General features: G+C 44.6%; 1 protein-coding gene across 1 annotated transcript in view; it reads left to right on the forward strand.

Moving 5' to 3' along the window:
• The window catches only part of DCBLD1 (discoidin, CUB and LCCL domain containing 1), a 205,572-nt gene that overhangs the window by 92,832 nt on the left and 88,249 nt on the right, over positions 1–24,491 (forward strand). Inside the window, exons 4-5 of the mRNA XM_069235368.1 lie at positions 8,596–8,647; positions 20,156–20,228. Coding sequence (XP_069091469.1) covers positions 8,596–8,647; positions 20,156–20,228 — 125 coding nt within the window. The remainder of the gene's footprint in view (positions 1–8,595; positions 8,648–20,155; positions 20,229–24,491) is intronic.

A 24,491-nucleotide genomic window follows, 5' to 3' on the forward strand; every position in this document is an offset into this window, starting at 1 on the left:
TAGCCAAGACCTTCTGATTTTACTGCCATTATATGTATAGCATTCTTAAAGGTGCTTTTATCCATCGCCACTCCTCAATTGGCCTGTAAATGTATCATTTACTTTATTTTTTAGCAATTAGTCACCCCACTGCTTTGATTGGCTAGTATGATTATGAGTGGCAGCATTTCGCCCTTTCAGAAAGAGCTCATCTACACACACAGTTTCATTAAGTGCCAGGGCCTTCTATGACAATGAGTACTTTTTAAGACTAACAATTGCTTTTAGTCAGTGTTTTTGTAGATTGATGAGGGCCAGATAGCTTCCCCAACAGTAACGTGTTTCAAAAGCCACGATAAAACAAAAACATTGGCAAAACCAAAAGACTGGTTTGCCAGTGCCTATTTCCTCTTGAACTGACAAAGAGACAAATGAGTTGATAGCTACAGTTTAAGCTGCAGTACTACACTGTTAAAACTCAAACTGGAAATGTTTCAAAGTGCGACCATAGAAAAGATTTGAGACTATTTTTAGACAACAAATTAAGATAAATTCTTGTGTTCGATGGCATCTGTCGCTGTAGATACACATGGTATGCATGAGCTCGCCATCTGGTGTTGGGTCGGAGTGTTACAAGTTGTTTTTCTTCGAAGAAGTGTTTTCGAGTCACGGGACCGAGTGACTCCTCCTTCTGTGCTCATTGCGCATGGGCGTCGACTCCATCTTCGATTGTTTTCTTTCCGCCATCGGGTTCGGACGTGTTCCTGTCGCTCCGAGTTTCGGAACGGAAAGATAGCTGAAAACGGAAGATTTTCGACGGTATCGTTGCGATCCGGTTAGGGATAGACACATACGACGACGCGTTGAACATCGAAGCGCTTCGGTGCCCTTCGGGGTAGATTTCGGCACCCCGTCGGGGCCTAGTCGGCCCGACCGCGTGGAGGACAACGCCGATGGAACGGACCCCGTTTCGATTCTGCCCCGAATGCCACAACAAATATCCTTATACGGACCTACACTCGGTCTGTAATCTGTGCCTGTCACCCGAGCACAGCGAAGAATCCTGTGAGGCCTGTCGGGCGTTCCGGTCCCGAAAAACTCTGCGCGACCGTCGAGCGAGAAGACTGCAGATGGCGTCCACGCCAAAAGAGCGTCGACAGTTCGAGACAGAAGAGGAACAGGAGGAATCCTTTTCCATCCAGGATTCAGACTCCGACGAGCTACACTCTACAAGAACTGTGAGTAAGACGTCGAGATCAAACCTTAAAAAAGGAAAGAAGGCCCAGGGGACGCCACTGCCAACCGGCCATGGCTCCACCCAAATTCTCGGTGACCAACAATCGGCACCGAAAAAGGCCCATTCAGTGTCGAGATCGTCCGACTCCGGTCGAGACACCGGCACGCAGCCTCCTCGAGACCGAGAGAGTGCTAAACAGAAGCATCGACACCGAGAGTTCGGTGTCGACACGGATCGACGCCGAGACAGTGGCGCCGAAGACCATAGAGGCCAAGAATTTTCGGCACAGAAAAAGAGGAAGGTTACCTCGGAGCCGAAAAAACAATCGACAGGGTTTTCGGAGCCGAAAAAAGCGACATCAGACCCTGTTTCTGGCTCCTACACTGAAGAGCATTCTATGTCTTCTCAAATGAAGAAACATAGATTTGAACAAGAACTGCAATCCACTGACGTGGATCACACGCAAAAGCGTATCTTTATTCAGCAGGGGACTGGGAAGATCAGTACCCTTCCACCTGTCAAACGAAAGAGAACGCTTCAGTTTACTCCTCAGCAACAAACAGCACAAAAGGTAACACCTCCTCCCTCGCCTCCACCTGTAACTCCGGCTTCGCCAACTTACACCCCGTCACATTCGCCAGCTCACACCGCCATGAGCCACGATGAACAAGATCAGGATGCGTGGGACTTGTACGACGCACCAGTGTCTGATAACAGCCCAGACACATACCCAACTAGGCCATCACCACCGGAAGACAGCACAGCCTACTCACAAGTGGTGGCTAGAGCAGCACTATTCCATAATGTGGAACTACACTCGGAACAAGTAGAGGATGATTTTTTATTTAACACCCTCTCTTCAACCCACAGCTCCTACCAAAGCCTGCCGATGCTCCCAGGCATGCTACGCCATGCAAAGGACATTTTCAAGGAGCCAGTTAAAAGTAGGGCAGTGACGCCTAGGGTGGACAAAAAGTATAAGGCGCCTCCTACGGACCCTGTATTCATCACCTCTCAGCTGCCACCAGACTCTGTGGTGGTAGGGGCTGCCAGAAAACGGGCAAACTCACACACTTCTGGGGATGCACCTCCCCCAGATAAAGAAAGTAGGAAGTTCGATGCAGCCGGGAAGAGGGTTGCTGTCCAAGCAGCAAACCAGTGGCGCATCGCAAATTCACAAGCGCTGCTAGCGCGATACGACAGAGCCCACTGGGATGAGATGCAGCATCTCATTGAACATCTCCCAAAAGATCTGCAAAAAAGAGCAAAACAGGTTGTTGAGGAGGGTCAAAACATTTCCAACAATCAAATACGCTCCTCCATGGATGCAGCAGACACGGCCGCAAGAACCATTAATACGTCGGTTACCATCCGTAGGCACGCATGGCTCAGGACGTCTGGATTCAAGCCAGAAATTCAGCAGGCAGTGCTTAACATGCCAGTAAACGAAAAACTTCTGTTCGGTCCGGAGGTCGACACAGCCATAGAAAAGCTCAAGAAAGACACTGACACTGCCAAGGCCATGGGCGCACTCTATTCCCCGCAGAGCAGAGGATCTTATAACACCTTCCGCAAAACACCTTTTAGAGGAGGGTTTCGGGGTCAGGCCACACAAGCTAGCACCTCACAGTCCGCACCGCCCACCTACCAGGGACAGTACAGGGGAGGTTTTCGGGGCCAGTATAGAGGGGGGCAATTCCCTAGGAATAGGGGAAGATTTCAAAGCCCCAAAACCACTACCAACAAGCAGTGACTCACATGTCACACACCCCTCCCACACAACACCAGTGGGGGGGAGGATACGTCAATATTACGAAGCATGGGACAAAATAACTACAGACACATGGGTCCTAGCAATTATCCAGCATGGTTATTGCATAGAATTCCTGCAATTCCCTCCAGACATACCACCAAAATCACAAAATTTAACAAAATACCATTCACAGCTTCTAGAGATAGAAGTTCAAGCACTACTGCAAAAAAATGCAATAGAATTAGTACCAAGCACACAAATAAACACAGGAGTTTATTCACTGTACTTCTTGATACCAAAAAAGGACGAAACACTGAGACCAATTCTAGACCTCAGAGTAGTAAACACATTCATCAAATCAGACCACTTTCACATGGTCACACTACAAGAAGTGTTACCATTGCTCAAAAAACACAACTACATGACAACCCTAGACCTCAAGGACGCATATTTCCATATACCAATACATCAATCACACAGGAAATATCTAAGGTTTGTATTCAAAGGAATACATTACCAATTCAAAGTATTGCCTTTTGGTTTAACAACCGCTCCAAGAGTATTCACAAAATGCCTAGCAGTAGTCGCTGCACACATCAGAAGGCAGCAAATACATGTGTTCCCGTATCTAGACGACTGGCTAATCAAAACCAGTTCGCTCACACAATGCTCAAACCACACAAATCAAGTCATACAAACCCTCTACAAACTAGGGTTCACCGTCAACTTTGCAAAATCAAACATTCTGCCAAGCAAAGTACAGCAATATCTAGGAGCCATAATAGACACGACAAAAGGAGTAGCAACGCCAACTCCACAAAGGATCCACAATTTCAACAGGGTCATTCAACACATGTCTCCAAACCAAACAATACAAGCAAGAACAATACTACAGCTCCTAGGCATGATGTCCTCATGCATAGCCATTGTCCCAAACGCAAGACTGCACATGAGGCCCTTACAACAGTGCCTAGCCTCACAGTGGTCTCAAGCACAGGGTCACCTTCTAGATCTGGTGTTGCTAGACCGCCAAACTTACCTCTCGCTTCTATGGTGGAACAGTATAAATTTAAACATAGGGCGGCCTTTCCAAGACCCAGTGCCAGAGTACGTAATAACAACAGATGCTTCCATGACAGGGTGGGGAGCACATCTCAATCAACACAACATAAGAGGACAATGGAACATACATCAAACAAAACTGCATATAAATCATCTAGAATTATTAGCAGTTTTTCAAGCACTAAAAGCTTTCCAACCAATCATAACCCACAAATACATCCTTGTCAAAACAGACAACATGACAACGATGTATTATCTAAACAAACAAGGAGGAACACATTCAACGCAGTTAAGCTTGTTAGCTCAAAAAATATGGAAGTGGGCAATCCACCATCAGATTGGTCTAATAGCACAGTTTATTCCGGGGATCCAGAATCAGCTGGCAGACAATCTCTCTCGAGATCACCAGCAAGTCCACGAATGGGAAATCCACCCACAGATTCTGTACACCTACTTCACACTCTGGGGAACACCACAAATAGACTTATTTGCAACAAAAGAGAACGCAAAATGCCAAAACTTCGCGTCCAGATACCCACACAAGCAATCCCAAGGCAATGCCCTATGGATGAACTGGTCAGGAATATTTGCTTACGCTTTTCCTCCTCTCCCTCTCCTTCCTTACCTAGTAAACAAATTGAGTCAAAACAAACTCAAACTCATTTTAATAGCACCGACTTGGGCAAGACAACCCTGGTACACAACACTGCTAGATCTGTCTGTAGTACCACACATCAAACTGCCCAACAAACCAGATCTGTTAACGCAACACAACCAACAGATCAGACACCCGGACCCAGCATCGCTGAATCTAGCAATCTGGCTCCTGAAATCCTAGAATTCGGACACTTACAACTTAGCCAAGAGTGTATGGAAGTCATAAAGCAGGCCAGAAGGCCATCCACTAGACACTGCTACGCAAGTAAGTGGAAAAGATTTGTTTGGTACTGCCATCATAATCAGATACAACCGCTAGATGCAACTCCAAAACATATAGTAAATTACTTGCTCCATTTACAAAAAGCAAAGCTAGCCTTCTCTTCTATTAAAATACACCTTGCAGCAATATCTGCATACCTGCAAACTACCTATTCAACTTCCTTGTATAGGATACCAGTTATCAAAGCATTTATAGAAGGGCTTAAAAGAATTATACCACCAAGAACACCACCTGTTCCTTCATGGAACCTAAACGTGGTTCTAACAAGACTCATGGGCCCACCTTTCGAACCCATGCACTCTTGCGGAATACAATTCCTAACCTGGAAAGTTGCCTTTCTCATCGCCATTACATCTCTAAGAAGAGTAAGTGAAATTCAAGCGTTCACAACACAAGAGCCTTTTATACAAATACATAAAAATAAGGTCGTCCTACGACCTAATCCAAAATTTTTACCAAAAGTTATTTCACCATTCCATCTAAATCAAACGGTAGAACTACCAGTATTTTTCCCACAGCCAGATTCTGTGGCTGAAAGAGCACTACATACATTAGATGTCAAAAGAGCATTAATGTACTACATTGACAGAACAAAGAACATCAGAAAAACTAAACAGCTATTTATTGCATTCCAAAAACCTCATGCAGGTAACCCAATATCAAAACAAGGTATAGCCAGATGGATAGTTAAATGCATCCAAATCTGCTACCTTAAAGCAAAAAGACAACTGCCCATTACTCCCAGGGCACATTCAACAAGGAAAAAAGGTGCTTCAATGGCCTTTTTAGGAAACATCCCAATGCAGGAAATATGTAAGGCAGCCACTTGGTCTACGCCTCACACATTCACCAAACACTACTGTATAGATGTGCTATCCGCACAACAAGCTACAGTAGGTCAAGCTGTATTAAGAACTCTATTTCAGACAACTTCTACTCCTACAGGCTAAACCACCGCTTATGGGGAACTAACTGCTTACTAGTCTATGCATACCATGTGTATCTACAGCGACAGATGCCATCGAACTGAAAATGTCACTTACCCAGTGTACATCTGTTCGTGGCATCAGTCGCTGAGATTCACATGGACCCACCCACCTCCCCGGAAGCCTGTAGCAGTTCAGAAGTTACCTTCAATTTTGTACATTTGTATATATATTACTTAATCCTTTAATAGGTACATACTTACATTTTTCATTGCGCGGGCACTATTACTATAGTACAACTCCTACCTCACCCTCTGCGGGGAAAACAATCGAAGATGGAGTCGACGCCCATGCGCAATGAGCACAGAAGGAGGAGTCACTCGGTCCCGTGACTCGAAAACACTTCTTCGAAGAAAAACAACTTGTAACACTCCGACCCAACACCAGATGGCGAGCTCATGCATACCATGTGAATCTCAGCGACTGATGCCACGAACAGATGTACACTGGGTAAGTGACATTTTCATTCTACACTGTAGTTACACACTCGTTATGCATACTATTGTAGATGTCTCCAGATGTGTTTGCACCTGTTGCAGGACTGTAGGTCTGTATCTTTTCAGTCATGTGACAAATTTACCTAACGCATCCCTGTCCTCGGTGGCTCACTCATGACACAATCCTATTTGGATCTATTACATGTACTTTAGTGTCAGTGAGAGTCCTGCATCCTTAGTAGAAGGGACCTTCCATCCCACTGACTCTTTTAGAAAATACATTCAAAATAATGGATTGGATCATAAGTGATCGAAAGGTAATTCGTCTTTGCAGCAATGCCACGTCAGTTGGATTCCCCATTGACAACTTCCTTAGCTTCTCGCTTAACATTGCTCAAAGCTGAAAAACATTTGACACAAACTATTGGGGCTTCAGAAAGTAAAGTCTTTCATTCTGGAACCAGACTTCAAATGCGTAGTACCTTCATGGATGCAATGTCCTGCTGCTATGAATTCAGAAAATCTATTTCACCACTCAAAGTGTGTCCTCCACGTTGCAGCCTACCTAATATTGGGTTTCCAGAGGTTTGACAGGATCATACCCACTTGCTACACACCACTGGCTCTACCTGCCAGCCCACATTACCTTCAAGACAAACTATCATTTACATACTGTCAACCGTAGATCTTTTCTTGCCCGGCCTCAAAGGATCGGAATCTCTGACGGGTCCAGCCTCTTTCTGAGCTGCTATATTGGAAGATTGGAAGGCAAGAGTTGGAAGAAGGAGAAAACCAGACAGCAACCCCTCTGCTGCTCCCCAAGAATATAGGACCTGTAATCCTTACAGTTCAAATCCGACACCTTCCTCCCCCTTTCAAAGAAGAATCTCTTCTCCGCAAAGCATATTGACATTTCCTCATATCTTTCCCCTGGCCACCCCTCCCGACTTCCAAACCCTCTAGGATCCTCTTCTCCAATGTATCCCTTCTTGTTTTAGACACCTATCCTGTAACACCCACCCTCTTTTTTCCTGGAGGATTTGCTAGTTATTGTGTAGCTTTGTTCGGCTCTGTTGATCAGACACCTAATCTGCATAAATTCTAGGCTAGAGAAGCCATTTAACTAACCAGCATTGAAAAATCTGCTAAGATCACACGTTGAATATTGGGTTCGGTCACAGAAGCAATTAAAATAGGTAATAAAGTTATTGATTTGATGAAGAAAAATCGACCATTTCATCTGTTTTATCAACGTTTTAAGAGTGGATGCTTGTCTATTTTGTGTAATTCTCATTTGTGAAGCAGAGAATAGGAGGCAATTAGATTTGCCTTCTTGGGTTTATGGCTCAGTCATAGTTGGCAGTGAACCTGTCCAGTCAGAGAACCATGGAGAACGCAGGGCTATTAAGTGTAGTTATCAATTCGATTTATTTCTAAATTGTGGGATAAGTTCCCTTACTGCCTCACTGTGTTGCTGATAGACAGGTGGAGGAGCGGTTTGCATTCATTGGTGAGTAATAACTACTTTGCTCCTAATAGTGGTAAAACAAATACTCTTGTTTGTTTCTTGTGATATAGGATTTTTGTCACAAAATATTCTTGTCTTTCTTACAACAAATGTGGGCAAGGTTTAGCATGGGCTTTTTGCGAGTGTTTTGCATTCTTCGTTTCTATGAAGCGCCTTACATAAATAGGTTCTTCTAAAGCAACCAGGAGAAAGGTCAACTTGATCGTCCTTGTCTCCTTCCAAACATTTTAAAGGTAAGTTTCTTTTCCGATGTTCTTCATCTATCAGGATGTATCACCTTTCATAGAAATAAGACTGTACAGCGCCAATTTGTGAAAACTGTGGAGCAGTAATGTACCCAATTTTGGAGCACTGATTTTAAAAGTTATATGATGAATCTGAAGTGGCGATAGGGTGTACAGTGAACTTTGAAGTGGTGTCTGGGGCGTAATTATTTTTTATCAATAGTCACATTTAATTATTTTGCCAGCACGAGAGACCAATCAGCCATTTTTTACTGTTACGTGCATTCTAGTAATGCACTGCAAATTATAATGGTGTGCTCCTCACCTAAATATAATTTCCTTATTGTAAGCATGTGGCGTTTAATTCCATGCCATTTTTACCATTGGTATTTAAATATTTCACGCTCCCATTATTTCTGATCCAGCTAACCTTTTTTTTTTTTCAATAGATCTAGTCACATGTTTGGAAAAATCAAACCATTTTGCTGAGTCAGAGTTCAGGTAAATATGTGACCGAATTCCTTTTCATACTTTAAGTACTGCTATGTCTGACTAAATATTCTCCTAATCTTCAGGGCTCATTTACCTAGGTATCTTGTTTGTTCATTTCTTGTCAAGACATGATTTGAAAGCCCAGTAGATTCAATTGGGTGCTCAGGAGAACAATTTCCTGGCTATCTTGGGGTTGGAGAACTCATCTGAGTATTCAGTGATGGAGTGATGGAATTGGTAGAGAAGCGGTGGGTACAGTAGGATAGTGGTAGAATATGGGTATTGTCAGCTTTGTCAGTTTCTTTTCTGCACACATCTGAATTTCAACTGTTACCTGTTTTATTTTGATCAGCAACAGAGTGCTGTGGCAAGCAGGATGTTCACATCTACCAAAACATGAATAGCTCAATAAGGAGTGATTTGTCCCTGCACCAAGCAATGTTCAACCTCGAGCTGCCGTTAACCACAATATTTGATCACCATTTAGCATCATCAATTGCAAGTTGGTGGTGTGTCCTGTTTGAAAACTACAATTTTATGAGGTTAACTTGACGATATGCTCTAACAAGGTTTCCGCACCAGAGGCAAAGTCATCAGCATTGAGACTTGGACCAAAAACTTTGTGTGGCTCCTCTTTGATTCATTTAACTGTATGGGGCGAAAAAATAAATTCAGATCCTTGGCAAAAGTAACTCCTGAAGTATTCCAAACCTCTTGATTCTATTATGCCATTCTCTGGAGTTAAATTTAATAAAGGAATTTCCCTTTTAGAACCAGTTCAGCACCACCCTTCCAGCTGATTTTCAAGAAGTTCTTGATACGAGTTCCTTGCTGTTTTGTTTCGTCTGTTTCTATATAGCATCTGTCTAGTGCAAAGGTTTGATGACCCAGTACTGCACACCATTATACTCTTTCATTATACTCTTTGAGAGACTCCTCCTTACTGTCCTTGCGAAGAATCATTTTCTTGATCATATGTGGATTACCAGTCTGTGGAAGATCAGGTCCATCTTCATAGACCAATAGCACAGGTGTGTTCGTACCGTGGAATCTCGACCGCAGTTGTGAGCTTCATTTCTTATATCTCCCAAATGTGGCCACAGCCACTAGCTAGTGTAATGGCTTCCGAACGTAGCTGAGGATGGAGTTGCTTTTCAGAGGTATTGCTGCTGGCATGGTACGTTCAGTGTGATGCCGGTTTAAGTTTCCTGCAATCATTAGCTACATTGTGTACTGTGAGTGGCTTCCATCTAACTTTGCTGTGCTGATTCCCCATTTGGCCATGTCCTTTAAGTAACATCTGTAAGCGTACCCGCCATGTTTATTCCAATCCTGAGAACCTTTTTTTATCCGTTTTTGTTAGCTTTTGAAAAGTAGAGTGCATGACTGTGATGCTTATGTTCATGTTATTAATACTCACCTAATTTGATGAAGGGCCGTGCGTCACATGTTCCTCCATAGTAACTGTAAGGAAATGCCTCCTTGGCATGGTTACTCCCTGACTTTTTGCCTTTGCTGATGCTATGTTTTGAATTGGAAGTGTGCTGAGGCCTGCTAACCAGGCCCCAGCACCAGTGTTCTTTCCCTAACCTGTACTTTTGATTCCACAATTGGCACACCCTGGCATCCAGATAAGTCCCTTGTAACTGGTACCTCTGGTATCAAGGGCCCTGATGCCAGGGAAGGTGTCTAAGGGCTGCAGCATGTCTTATGCCACCCTGGAGACCCCTCACTCAGCACAGACACACTGCTTGCCAGCTTGTGTGTGCTGGTGAGAACAAAACGAGTAAGTCGACATGGCACTCCCCTCAGGGTGCCATGCCAGCCTCTCACTGCCTATGCAGGTATAGATGAGTCACCCCTCTAGTAGGCCTTACAGCCCTAAGGCAGGGTGCACTATACCATAGGTGAGGGCACCAGTGCATGAGCACTGTGCCCCTACAGTGTCTAAGCAATACCTTAGACATTGTAAGTGCAGGGTAGCCATAAGAGTATATGGTCTGGGAGTCTGTTTTACACGAACTCCACAGCACCATAATGGCTACACTGAAAACTGGGAAGTTTGGTATCAAACTTCTCAGCACAATAAATGCACACTGATGCCAGTGTACATTTTATTGTAAAATACACCACAGAGGGCACCTTAGAGGTGCCCCCTGAAACTTAACCGACTATCTGTGTAGGCTGACTGGTTCCAGCAGCCTGCCACACTAGAGACATGTTGCTGGCCCCATGGGGAGAGTGCCTTTGTCACTCTGAGGCCAGTAACAAAGCCTGCACTGGGTGGAGATGCTAACACCTCCCCCAGGCAGGAGCTGTAACACCTGGCGGTGAGCCTCAAAGGCTCACCCCTTTGTCACAGCACCGCAGGACACTCCAGCTTAGTGGAGTTGCCCGCCCTCTCCGGCCGCGGCCCCCACTTTTGGCGGCAAGGCTGGAGGAAACAAAGAAAACAACAAGGAGTCGTCACTGGCCAGTCAGGACAGCCCCTAAGGTGTCCTGAGCTGAAGTGACTCTAACTTTTAGAAATCCTCCATCTTGCAGATGGAGGATTCCCCCAATAGGATTAGGGATGTGACCCCCTCCCCTTGGGAGGGGGCACAAAGAGGGTGTACCCACCCTCAGGGCTAGTAGCCATTGGCTACTAACCCCCCAGACCTAAACACGCCCTTAAATTTAGTATTTAAGGGCTTCCCTGAACCTAAGATTTTAGATTCCTGCAACTTACCGAAGAAGAAGACTGCTGAGCTGAAAACCCCTGCAGAAGAAGAAAGAAGACACCAACTGCTTTGGCCCCAGTCCTACCGGCCCGTCTCCTGCCTTCTAAAGAACCCTGCTCCAGCGACGCTTTCTCCAGGACCAGCGACCTCTGAATCCTCAGAGGACTGCCCTACTTCCAAGAGACCAAGAAACTCCAGAGGACAGCGGCACTGCTCCAAAAGAACTGCAAATTTGTTTCAAGTAGCAGATTTAAAGACCCCTGCAACTCCCCGCAAGAAGCGTAAGACTTGCAACACTGCACCCGGCGACCCCGACTCGACTGGTGGAGAACAACCAACTCAGGGAGGACCCTCCGGCGACTCTACGACTGTGAGTAACCAAAGTTGTCCCCCCTGAGCCCCCACAGCGACGCCTGCAGAGGGAATCCCCAGGCTCCCCCTGACCGCGACTGTCTGAACTCCATTTCCCGACGGCTGGAAAAGACCCTGCACCCGCAGCCCCCAGCCCCTAAAGAAACGGAACTTCTGTGCAGGAGTGACCCCCAGGAGGCCCTCTCCCTTGCCCAGGTGGTGGCTACCCCGAGGAGCCCCCCCCCCTTGCCTGCCTGCATCGCTGAAGAGACCCCTTGGTCTCCCATTGAAAAGTAAAGGAAACCTGACGCTTGTTTGCACACTGCACCCGGCCGCCCCCGCGCTGCTGAGGGTGTACTTTCTGTGTGGACTTGTGTCCCCCCCCCGGTGCCCTACAAAACCCCCCTGGTCTGCCCTCCGAAGACGCGGGTACTTACCTGCTGGCAGACTGGAACCGGGGCACCCCCTTCTCTCCATTATAGCCTATGTGTTTTGGGCACCTCTTTGACCTTTGCACCTGACCGGCCCTGAGCTGCTGGTGTGATAACTTTGGGGTTGTTCTGAACCCCCAACGGTGGGCTACCTTGGACCAAAAACTGAAACCCGTAAGTGACTTACTTACCTGTGAAAACTAACAAAAACTTACCTCCCCCAGGAACTGTGAAAATTGCACTGTGTCCACTTTTAAAACAGCTTATTGTGTTTTATGTAAAAAGTATACATGCAAATGTAATGATTTAAAGTTCCTGAAGTACTTACCTGCAATACCTTTCAAATGAGATATTACATGTAGAATTTGAACCTGTGGTTCTTAAAATAAACTAAGAAAAGATATTTTTCTATAATAAAACCTATTGGCTGGATTTGTCTCTGAGTGTGTGTTCCTCATTTATTGCCTGTGTGTATGTACAACAAATGCTTAACACTACTCATTTGATAAGCCTACTGCTCGACCACACTACCACAAAATAGAGCATTAGTATTATCTCTTTTTGCCACTATCTTACCTCTAAGGGGAACCCTTGGACTCTGTGCATGCTATTCCTTACTTTGAAATAGCACATACAGAGCCAACTTCCTACAGTAACGAAAACAGGTGAAACTGCTAGAAAAATAGGAGATGCATAATACAAGGCACCACTAGGGTTAGAAAATATTTATTTGTCAAAAGAAGTTTAAAAGGAAAAAACAAGTAGTGAAATCAGAATGGACCAGTTTGGGGCTGACGTTTTTCCACATTACCAACACCATGACAAAAGGCATCCAGAGACTTAGTTCTTAAAATTAATGTCCGATAGAAATCTTTGCATTACAGAATGGACCGCCTGACATTTTGCGACAGTAGGGCAGAGTACCATTCCGTTATACGTTCATTGATGGGCAGATTCTTAAATTCACGTTCCCATGCAAGCATCACCTAGCTCTGAAGAAAACAATATATGAATTTCAGAGTGGAGACTAGAACCTGCATTCTTTACTTGCATGAGATCTGTACCTTTAGCTAAAGCCATCATCCCTACAGATGTCCAAGTACAACAGTGTGATCATGACATTAACATCCTGATCATGAGGGTCATACAAAGATTTGATATAGTGAGGTATGCAAGAGAACCACTTGTGACAATATACTCTTCTGCACAGGATGGCATCTGGTGAGTGGGGTGGTGCAATGGTTCTCTCTCTGATTAATCAGAAAAGTAGCAGGGAGACAGGTGATATTAACAGAGGGTAAAAACCGCTCGTAGATAAAATAGAACAATTTGGGATGGTGTCTAGGCTCTGTGTACTTTGGGAGAGCCCTAGGTATTCTTGATGTGTTCGGTATAAGCTGGTATGCACCCCTCATCACCTCGATTGCCTCAGTGTGGAAACAGATACCTTTCATTACCTTTTGAATAGTGAATTTTTATATATTTGAAGTCAAAATTTGAGGGTTTTGGCAACCATGAGAGGGATGCGATTGTATATATTTTTATTTCACCTCTGTTGTCTATGAAGGAAGGTTTGTGTTTGTGAAACTGATGATTGTTTTTGACATTTTCATTTTGAAAACCTACCCATTTGAGTACCAAGTAGGTTGTTCCTTGAACTAGCGTATACTGGTGTTTGTTATGGGGTTCTGACCGATAGTTTCTCATTGTAAGCTCCAGCTCCCATGGAGCAAAGGTGGACTAGGGCTACCCAGCTTTGAATTCTGTTACCTGGCAGCACAATTGCAGTGGGTTGCTGGATCGTGCTTTGCCACCACCTCATCAGAAGTAAGCTAAATCTTGGAAGACACCCAAAGACAGGAGTTATTGGCCATCTTTCTATTAAAGGAATGATGTGCATGGAGATAGAATCAACAAGCAGCACCCACTGAATACTGTTATTATTGATGGCTAATAACATTAGATGTGAAGGCAACATAAGCCCCAAGCATTGGCATTAAAGGAATAACAACACTTGCAAGTAAGCTTGATATACAAATATGAAAAGAGGCAAGAGCTTAGACGCCACGGTTTCTGTATGTAGGAGTTATGCTTATGATATGTCAAGATTCAACATGTTCTACAATATCCCAAAAGGACTGTTTTTTTAATGCATGGAATTTTATCAATGGGTCCATCAACATTATAGGGCACTAAATCGCAAAATGGCCTACAAATGTGGTACAGCAGATGATACTGTCATTGGGAAATGGAAAAAAGCCATCACGATTAGGTGTAGGTGAGCAACTGAAAGCTCGAGCCACATGCTTGGCTCTGGTTAAGTTCGAGGTCCTCTTAGAACTTGGAGCCCGAAACGAGCCACACTTTCATGGGATGCCATGTTGCTTAATAGCCACAAATGCCAACCATGTAAAATGGTGAACCGACCTCAGTCCTGCATCTTGTAAATCCGCCAAATCTCTGTGTCACTAAAAAAATATTAATAAAGGTGTGAAGTAGTCTGTGGTTGTTGAGAAGCTCACAGATGTCACTGGGCAAGGTTAGCACCATGTGAAAATGCCAAAACTAAAATGTCAATTCTGCCTGGCACGATTGTGCTAATCTAGTCTCAAAACAATAAGGGTCAAAGCATTAAACTTTAACGTCAGAAAGAGATACCCATATCGTGACTGAAATGCACTGCATGAAACTAGAAGATATGGGATCATTTCCACATTCCCTGCTTAAATTGTGTGAAACACTTTATTGCACAGTCTCCTTGTTGCTCATTATCATACATCGAGGCTCCTTCAGATACATGAGTTCAGATTGTGCACTGAACTCGCTTGCTCTTCATTTAGTATGTCATAATGTTGCTCTTTGTATAATACAAATCTAGACCACATTCAGGGTACCCATGATAACCGACTTGCCTCTTAGTTCACCAATAGCATTGTCATCATGGTGGCCGCAGGAATGTTGTTCAATTTCTTTTTGAAGGCTCTCGCTATTAATACATAGTTAATGCAGAGATCCTATCTGGTGTACTAACCTGAAAAGTTTGGCCTTGTCAAAAGAATTATGCTTTTTTGAATTCTGAAAACATTTTACTATATTCTAACGTGCTGTTTGTTAAATGATTTACATGCCAAATATTTTCAGTGTTCAGCTCATGGGTGAGCTCCTAGAGTCTGAACCCCATTTAAAGAAGTGGTCTAAGTGGACTCTGGGACAGGGCCCCAAGCTGTCAGAGGGCCCCCCTGATAGATCTAGCTTTGTTCTCCACACAGTCCTGCTCTCATCAATATTGAATAGTTCTTAAACATAGATTGTTGTAAATGCAATTTTCCATTAATTTATTTTGAATATACGAGTTATACCAGTGAAGTGTGGGAGTCCATTATAGACATTTTGCAAAGAAATGTTTGTTTTTCATCACTATGCAACATCATTTTAAAAAAAGTTCCTTTTATATCAAAAATGGACCTCACACATGGGAAATGTAAATCGGTTGCAGAGATTATTTGCAGTAATATTAGTGAGCTATTGCTATATTACAATATTGAAAACACACATCACTATCCCTGAATATTAGTTGGAAACACATTTAGAATTTGGAGGAATGTGCCTGTGCAGTACCGGTGACCTGGCCAAAGAGGGCATGAAAAAGATGCAATTGGATCTTAAATTCAAAGCTGCTCCAAACAGGTGCCCCAAAACACGTTTGGCCCAGGGCCCCCAAAACCCTTAAGATGTCCCTGCCAAAGCCCATCCGTGGTTCGCTGTTAATTTATAGTCTCAATTATCGCTAATCACAATACTATATCAATCATTTTGAGAGTATATAACAACAAGTTGGAAGGATTGTCCGTGATTTGGTCCAGGGATTCAGGAGGGAATTTGGAGGAGGAAAAGTGCAAAATAAAACTGAAATAACACCCAAGTTCTCGAGAAATGTGTTGTAATTATTTACAGTGTATCATAGTACATAGAGGCTGTGCGAGATTAGCCATGATTCAGTCAGCTCCTGCCTGAGATGTGGCATAGGAGAAGTGGGATTTACCACGTTATGTGGTCCTGTTCACACACAGCTAAATTGTTTGAGGAGGTTTCGTTGCTTATGGGGAATGGGACTGGGTGGCCAGGCGTGTCATCCCCAGACCCAAAAGGATGAGAACAAGCACTAAGTTTCTAGCTTTTGTGTTAGTCGTGGCTAAGAGAGGTATAGCAGAAATGTGGAAGGCAACTGGTGCACCTACAACCAGTAAGTATGAAAGAGATGTACTAAACTGGGGGATCTTCAAAACAGAATACTGGATGTGGAAAGCCAGAAGGTACCTATAGGCTTAAAAGATCATCCACGGCTGGGAAGAATTGATGTAGTCCTTGGAGAACAGAAACGCAGATGACTTGTTTCTTTAGATATCTAACGATAGATAGTTGGAGTACTACATTCTGTCATTAGAGAAAAGCTTTCATTTCGTAAAGAGAAAAACACATTTTACTCCTTGATATCCATCATGTAATATGCTGCCTGCAATTGACTTTGCTGAGTTAACTTGGTAGGAAGATTACCTGGATAAACTGAATGATCCTCATTAAAGAGCAAATGTACTCCTATCAGTACTTGCTGCCCTTGAACCTACTTATAGTTTAACTAGTAGGACCTTTCTGAATCCGCACTTTTGAAGTCTTTTCTCAGCCTTCGTGTGGCAGCCTTCTTATGACTGACATTTTCTCTAGCATCGCAGCACTGAAGTTCCAATCAGAGAAGAGCCTTTGGCTAATGTAGTTTTTATACATCCTCTCTTGCTCCTTGTGGCTCATCTGTGAGCGATTTAAGACTCCAGCTCTGTTATTTGCTTTCATGGTTTCTGCTACCTCCCCCAAATAAGTAGTTAGTGTGGGCAGGGTAAAAGCTGTACACAAAGCTTCCAGCTGGGTCCAAAGTTGCATCCGATCCGTCACTGAAACCTTTGATTACGTAGCAAGATTGACCAGTGCTGGTGCCATCATACATGCTGGCCTCCTCCCTACTAACTTTGAGACACTGTTTCAACCCTTTATAATCTGTTTCCCGTTAAGAAGTGGATATCCGTCATATGATCGGCACCAGTGTTTTAGGCCCTCAAAACAATTCTGGATCCAAGCTATGGCACTGCCTCCTTCAGAGAGCATTCAATCCCTCGCAGGATTTTGCTTGATTTTCACAATCTGGTGACTCCATGGCATTTTAGGTTTGAGTGCCTTGTGCATTTGTGCAATAGCTTGCACAACGATTAGTTATAGAAATTAAATTGCATCTGTTTTCCGAGTGGGCTCCTCCGAGATCAGTAACTTCTGCATGCTCAGCAGTGCTTATAGTTCATTGTTAATTTCAGTCCACCCTCACAATGTTCTTTCTTAACACAAAAGAATGAACCACGACCAGGGGCCAAGCACAGGGGCCGTACAGTTGCACACAATGTTTATCTTTGCTTACTTTTAAAAAGAGGAGTTAATAGTATGAATACTGTTGTGATCAGCTTGCTCTGCCTGTATCCACAATAAAAGCTCTCTCGTTCTTAAATCCTTCTTCTTGGCCATGTCTTAAATTGTAAATAAATATGCCCCATCTAGAAACCAATCCTGAGTCAAACACACAACCCCTGATTCTAATACATTTCGCTAAAAAAGACTGTGTCGCAACTTAAAATCTGTGTGGTAACATTTACATTTCTAGTGCTCTCTGTCCATGAGGCCCATGAGTCAATCATCACAAGGCTCCCTTTTCTGTGGGGAAAAAAAACACCCTCCATAGGACTAGTCCTGGAACCAGTCGCCTACCCTTATGATCTTTTAAAAGTGGTTAAAAGATGCACAAACCTAAAGTGTGCAACAGCAACCATCCCAAGAGCTGTGGCACCCCCTAATCACATTCTACATTGCCCTAAGCTGCCCAATTCTTTTCAACATTACATCCTCCAAACCAGTCAAACACCACCTCAGAGCTCCTCCTGCACATATGTACCCCAACCAACTTCAGCATGATGCTGCAAGAGGCTCCTGACCTGCCACCATCTCTTCAAAACTAGTAGAAGATCTAGGCCCCTTCTTATCAGCAATTATCAACAAAACAAGTGGTCTCCTCCCTTCTTAAACACCTTAGGACCGTCCAGCTTCTAAAAGCTGCCACAATTGAGCCTGCAGAGCTTAACAATTTCTGTTCTTTCGCAGGCCTCTCTGGCTTTCCAGAATCACGGAGAAAGCAATCGCCTTTACACCCACTTAGACTCAAAAACATCATTGACCCTACCTAACCAGGCTTTTATGCCAAACACAGGATAGAAACCATATCATCATCTGGAACAACATCAAGACATGGTTGCCAAGACTGATTCGGCATGCTGATAATCTTTGACATCTTTCGTTCCTTTGAAATGGTGTATCACTCCACACAGCTACACCATCTCCAGTCTGTAGCGCACATCAGTGACTGACCACGCACTAAAGTGGTTTAAAACTTTCTTCATACGCAGCTACAAAGAAACACATTAGAGAGACTTAGCATACCGTCCCTACAGCCCCCATACTCTCAGACACTTCCTTCAGTCCTCCTCTTCCACACACATATAAAACTTGTGATGGACTTTCTAAGTTCTCGGTCTCCTTCCACTCTTAGGCTGATGTCATGCAAACGAACCAGCAAGCCACAAAGGACAGGGAGGATTATCTCACAAATGGCCTTAAGGCACTACAAATCTGGATGAATCAAAACAGCTATAAACTGGAACACTCCAAGACTGAAATCCTGGCACTGAGACCACACCTGCTTAAAAAAAATACTTGACCTGCTCTCCTCTGACCTCAAGAGAAATTTCCCAAATCAAAACCAAGGTCAAAAACCTAGGTACCAACTAAGTCACTGATCACAGCTAAAAAGAGCAAAAATGAAAGGTACTCTAAATGACATTGTTTTCATTTCTCCAGAAAACCTTCATGGCAATCGGGGCACTTGTTAAATCTTTTCCTGAACACTGCAATTCTATATACTGCTGCTCGATGCCAGGACAAATCAACTAAATGCACAATCTTCCTAATTAACAGACTACACAAAAATAAGAATTTCACCCAAACCCACAGCAACGTCCAGTGGCGCCTAGAGAAATCCAGTATCCCTTCAAAATATTCTGCCTAGACTTCAGATACTGAGAAGACAATGCACTGATATATCAGTGGAACAAAATCAAATGATACCAAGCCTACACAGACCTCCACTCAGCATATTCTACCTTGGTGGACGTAAATGAAACTACAAGAGTGGAAGGGACTAGTAATGCCAGTAGCTGGCACTCACCTATGGGAAGACCTCTTCCAGACGAACACCAGCACTCATATCTTTTGCCCTTCAGAAAAAAGTACAAAAAAAGTATTGCTATATCTTACACACTGCCGCCCATTTCCTAGCTTCCAAACGCATATTCTCACAAACACCAGCGAGGATTTGAGTTCCGTAGTGCGCACTGTGCAAAACAAATAATTCAATAAAAGTAAACAGTGACAACCTATCTTTAGCAAACATTTCCTGTTTTTGATCATTCTCAGATTGGCCTGTTTACTCAACTTCACTTCCAAATCAGCCTTTTCACTCTTCCCCCTGAGTTTGCGAGGGGAGGGGTCGAGGTACTGCAGTCAGAGCCAGTAACTCACTGTAGTGAATCTCCTACCTCCCCCTCCTCCGGATGAGCCTGTTCATCAAAACACTCTCTGCCAATGCCCTCCAGGACAGAGAGAGAGAAAGGGCTTGTGGTAATAGAGGTGTCTGTCCAATAAGAGGACACAACCTGTGGTGAGCTTGCAAACTGAGATTAAAAGCTAGATCCCTGGGCTCCAAGGTCAGCTGCTAAACCACAAGCAGTGAAGAATGATTTTTCTTGTGTGGTGTGCTAAATTGTTAATTAGTAAACAGCAAAAACAAAACAAAGTTTGACAAGTATTTAATGAAGTATGATTTAAAAAAATGCAGTCGTTTACATTAGTCATCGTTATCTTTTCAGCCGATACTGCCCTGCTGGGTGCAGAGACGTAGTGGGTACTATTTCTGGAGACCATCTTGAAGGCTACAGAGATGTAAGTACAAGAATTGTAAAACAGTTTTTATTCATGAAGTGTGTGCTCCCTGTGCAGCTAATACAAGAAAAATTTAGATTATCTAAGTAGGGGAGGACTGTTTCTCTTGACGTCACGGAACGTGTTTATTTCATTTAAACAAGTCCTTAAAGCAGTGCAGAGTAAGCTCGTAACAAGAGAAACGTCAACAGCGTTCTGTTTTCATTTTCCAAGCTTGAATGTGTAGCAAACAGATGGTGGTGATCTTATCTCCTGAAAATCTTTTTCTGCTGACAGCAACTGCATTTTTTTGTTTGTTTGTTTTTTTGCTTTGTGTGCAGTGGCACACTGGCACCATTAGGAGCGCACTGTTGGTTGAGCGGGCCTTGGGTATTCATGGACATTACTCGAGGCGTGTCTCTCAGGTTTCAGTGTGGCTGTTTACTCTCCCACTGCTGGGCATACGAGCACGTCAGAAGTTGTCTGTCGTATATGCCAGTTTGGTCATGGGTACCACTTAGCGCTGGCAGCCGACCTCCTCATGATGGCACTGGAACGTTCTGTGCTGTGATTATCGGTAATTACTAGAAACTATTTGGAGGTAGCTTGGTTGTTTACTGTAATAATGACACTGTTGTCAGTAGCGTAGAAGGGTGCCACGAGCCCTGGTGCAGTCAAGGAAACCGGCCGCCTGTGGCTGCTGCTGGGGTAGCAATATAATCCATTTATCAGGGTTTCAGAGACCCCCCCAGGACTTTGGTCCCTCGTGCCACTGCACCTGCAGCACCGATGTCGCTGGCTGTTGTATCATGGACCGGGAGGAGTGTCGAGCAGGCCTTGTTCATCGAGCGGCATTAAAAAAGGTTTACTCCGGCCATAGGTGGCAGTGTAGGCCGCTGCTTTCGCGCCTGCTTCTTTTATTTGGGGCCAACATTGCGACGCCCGCGCCACCTGTACATGTTTCCTCTTCTCCTTCACTCTACCCAAGGCCGCATCACCCCTTTCCTATTCAGCCGGGGTTACCAGTCTGCCAAACTGAGCCTGCTTTGTCCTTTGTCAGCTCATTGGCGCTTCATTCCCCCTGCACCACCAGGTGTCAGCCGGCCACAAGCTGCTCTCAACAAAGCCCGTAACACCCCCCCCCCCCCCCCCCAAACCCCCTTTCGTACTGTCCCTAAACCCGTGTCTTCACGTCCTTTGACCAAGAAAAGCTTTGTTTTCTATTAAAATGTCAGACCTGTTGGATTTGTCAAGGTCGCTCAAGTTTTCAGGCCATTCTGCCCATTCCCGGCGTGGTTTCTATTTTAGACCGTGACATTGAAGAGCTACAAAATACATCACGATTGTATGACACCTTGGACGTAAATACAGAACTATAAATCAATATTCAATTTTAATGTAAGTTGTTAAAGGTTCAGTGCAGCAAATACTGAAGTTAATATTGGCATGAACCATTCCAGCACAATTTGTTGGTCCGGGGTATCGTCTACACTGTTGCAACGGGCACTGTGAGACACATCTGGGATGCATTTTTAGTCGTCTACTTAACAGTTGAGATCCCAGTTCCCAGTAGGCGGATCAGATTTGGCTATTTTGAGTTTTGGGTTTAGATTTTCCTAAAAGTTGTTGTTTCTAGAAGGGGGATCAGGGTCAGGCTTTTTCCTAATTCTTATGATTTCGTTAATTGCACTTCAAATAACTTATGCACACTTTTTGAGTTTTGTGAATTATGTTCTTTGTGCTTCCTCGCGTCAAGGCCATGGGTGGCTCTAATTTTAAATGATAGGAAGTTTCACGTTCTGTGCACTTGTGATTTTGGTGGAGGGATATAACAGTAATTTTAGTGTGAATTCATGTATGATTAAAATGACCTCTCTGTGCATATGAGAGGTCGAGTCCCATTGTTGGGATGGAGAAGGGGGCAGGAGGGGGATTCTCAAAACACAGACATCATGTGCCATTTCAGTCCAAGGTCTTGGACGTGTTTGCCTCAGAGTCTGTTCTTTAGACCTAATAATATCCCGCTGAGCTTGAAATGTGACTTGACCTTGAATGATTGTGAATCAGTTTATGAAACGTTTAGGTTTTGTTTTTCCATCAGATATGTTACCACAGTGTATTAGTCCAACAGTCAGCTGTTGGATTTCGGAGGCATGATTGCAATCTTTAACACTGAAGTACAAGTTACTTACCTTCGGTAACTAAATATCTGGTAGAGACATATTCTAGTTGTAGATTCCTTACCTTAGAATTTTCCCCCAGGCGTCAGACTAGATCCGGAGATTTTTTCTTCGAGCAATACCCTTGCGCGTCGGTAGGTGGCGTCAGTCGACTCCACAGGCATCGTAGGGGTCGTGGTCGCTGTGATGACGTTGGGAATAGTACATAGACGCTGCCCTCGCGCAGTGATGTCAGTTTCTTTTAACGACTTTCCACGCCAGAGCGTAGAGCCGCTAAGAACCCTGATATTGGTGCGCCAGAGCTAAGGACCTGAAAGGGGGAATCCCTGTCCCTAGAAATCAGTTCGCAAGCGGGGAGGATGGGTGGGCGGTAAGGAATCTGCAACTAGAATATGTCTCTACCAGATATTTCATTACCGAAGGTAAGTAACTTGAACATCAGATAGAGACTTATAGTTGCAGATTCCTTACTTTAGAATAGTGCAATGCCATCCTCGGTGGTGGGCTGCGAACTAAGATCATACTAGAAAGTCCTGCAGCACCGAACGACCAAAGTAGCCGTCCCGACGGACCTGACTGTCCAGGTAGTAATGCTTAGCAAACGTGTGCAGAGACGCCCACGTAGCTGCCTGATAGATATCCAGGACAGGAACTCCGCGTGCTAACGCAGTGGATGCAGCAGTGGCCCTGGTAGAATGAGCCCGCAAGCTGTCAGGAGGTTGCTTTTTTGCCAAAGCGTAGCACATTTTGATGCAAAGAAGCACCCATCGAGAGATGGTACGTTTCTGCACCGCCTTCCCTTTCCTCGCACCCGCATAGCCAACAAAGAGTTGATCGTCCACCTGAATGTCTTTAATACGATTGAGATAGAACGCCAATGCTCTTTTTGGGTCCAGACGGTAGAGTCTCTCCTCCTCATGGGAAGGATGTGGGGGTGCGTAGAAGGTAGGCAAAGTGATGGCCTGGCCTACATGAAACGGTGTAACCACCTTAGAAAGGAAGGAAGCCCTAGTGCGTAACACCACTTTGTCGGGGTGCATGGACAAGTATGGAGGCTTTGAAGAAAGGGTCTGAAGCTCACTCACCCTGCGAGCAGAGGTGATGGCGATGAGAAAGACAGTTCTGAATGTGAGGAGCCGTAAGGGACAATTATGCATAGGCTCAAAGGGGGTACACATCAAGTAAGTAAGCACAAGATTAATATCCGACTGCGGCATGATGAAGGGAGTGGGAGGAAATAAGTGGGTGAGCCCCTTTAAGAACCTACTCACAAGAGGAGATTTAAAGAGTGAGGGCTGATCAGGAAGCCTAAGAAAGGCAGAAATGGCAGACAGATACCACTTAAGGGTGCCCAATGCAGAGCCCTGCTGGGCTAAGGAAAGAATGAATAGAAGAACCTCTGAAAGAGGGGCAGAAAAGGGGTCAACAGATTTGTTGGTGCACCATACCACAAATTTATTCCAACAGGCGTATACAGTTTTAGTCGATGGACGCCTGGCTGCCAAGATAACATTGCAGACTTTGGGTGGAAGGGCAAATGCTGTCAACTGTTGCCGCTCAATCTCCACGCATGAAGGCGGAGGTTGGACAGGTTCGGGTGGAGGACCGTCCCCTGCTGCTACGACAGAAGATCCGCCCAAAGAGGTAGTCTGAGTGGAGGATCGATGGACATGCTCAATAGCTCTGGATACCATACTCTTCGAGCCCAGTCCGGAGCCACCAAGATAACTTGGGCCCGGTCGCTCTTGATTTTCTTGAGAACTCTGGGCAGAAGAGGGATAGGTGGGAAGGCATAAAGAAGGCCGGAGTTCCACTCGCGACGAAAAGCGTCTCTGAGCGAGTGCCGCCTTGGAAACTCCAACATGCAAAATAGCTGACATTGCGCATTCTCTGCGGAGGCGAACAGATCTAACCAAGGCTCTCCCCACTTGAGAAAGAGACCTTGCGCCGCCTCTGGATGGAGACGCCATTCGTGATCGACAGTGTGTCGGCGGCTGAGTACGTCTGCTCTGGCGTTGAGAGAGCCCGCCAGATGTTGAACCATCAGGGTAATGTTCTGATGTTCCAGCCATGTCCAGAGGCGTAGTGCCTCCAAAAAAAGGGT

The sequence above is a fragment of the Pleurodeles waltl genome, chromosome 5, assembly GCF_031143425.1.
Source record: "Pleurodeles waltl isolate 20211129_DDA chromosome 5, aPleWal1.hap1.20221129, whole genome shotgun sequence".
Classification (NCBI taxonomy): domain Eukaryota; kingdom Metazoa; phylum Chordata; class Amphibia; order Caudata; family Salamandridae; genus Pleurodeles; species Pleurodeles waltl.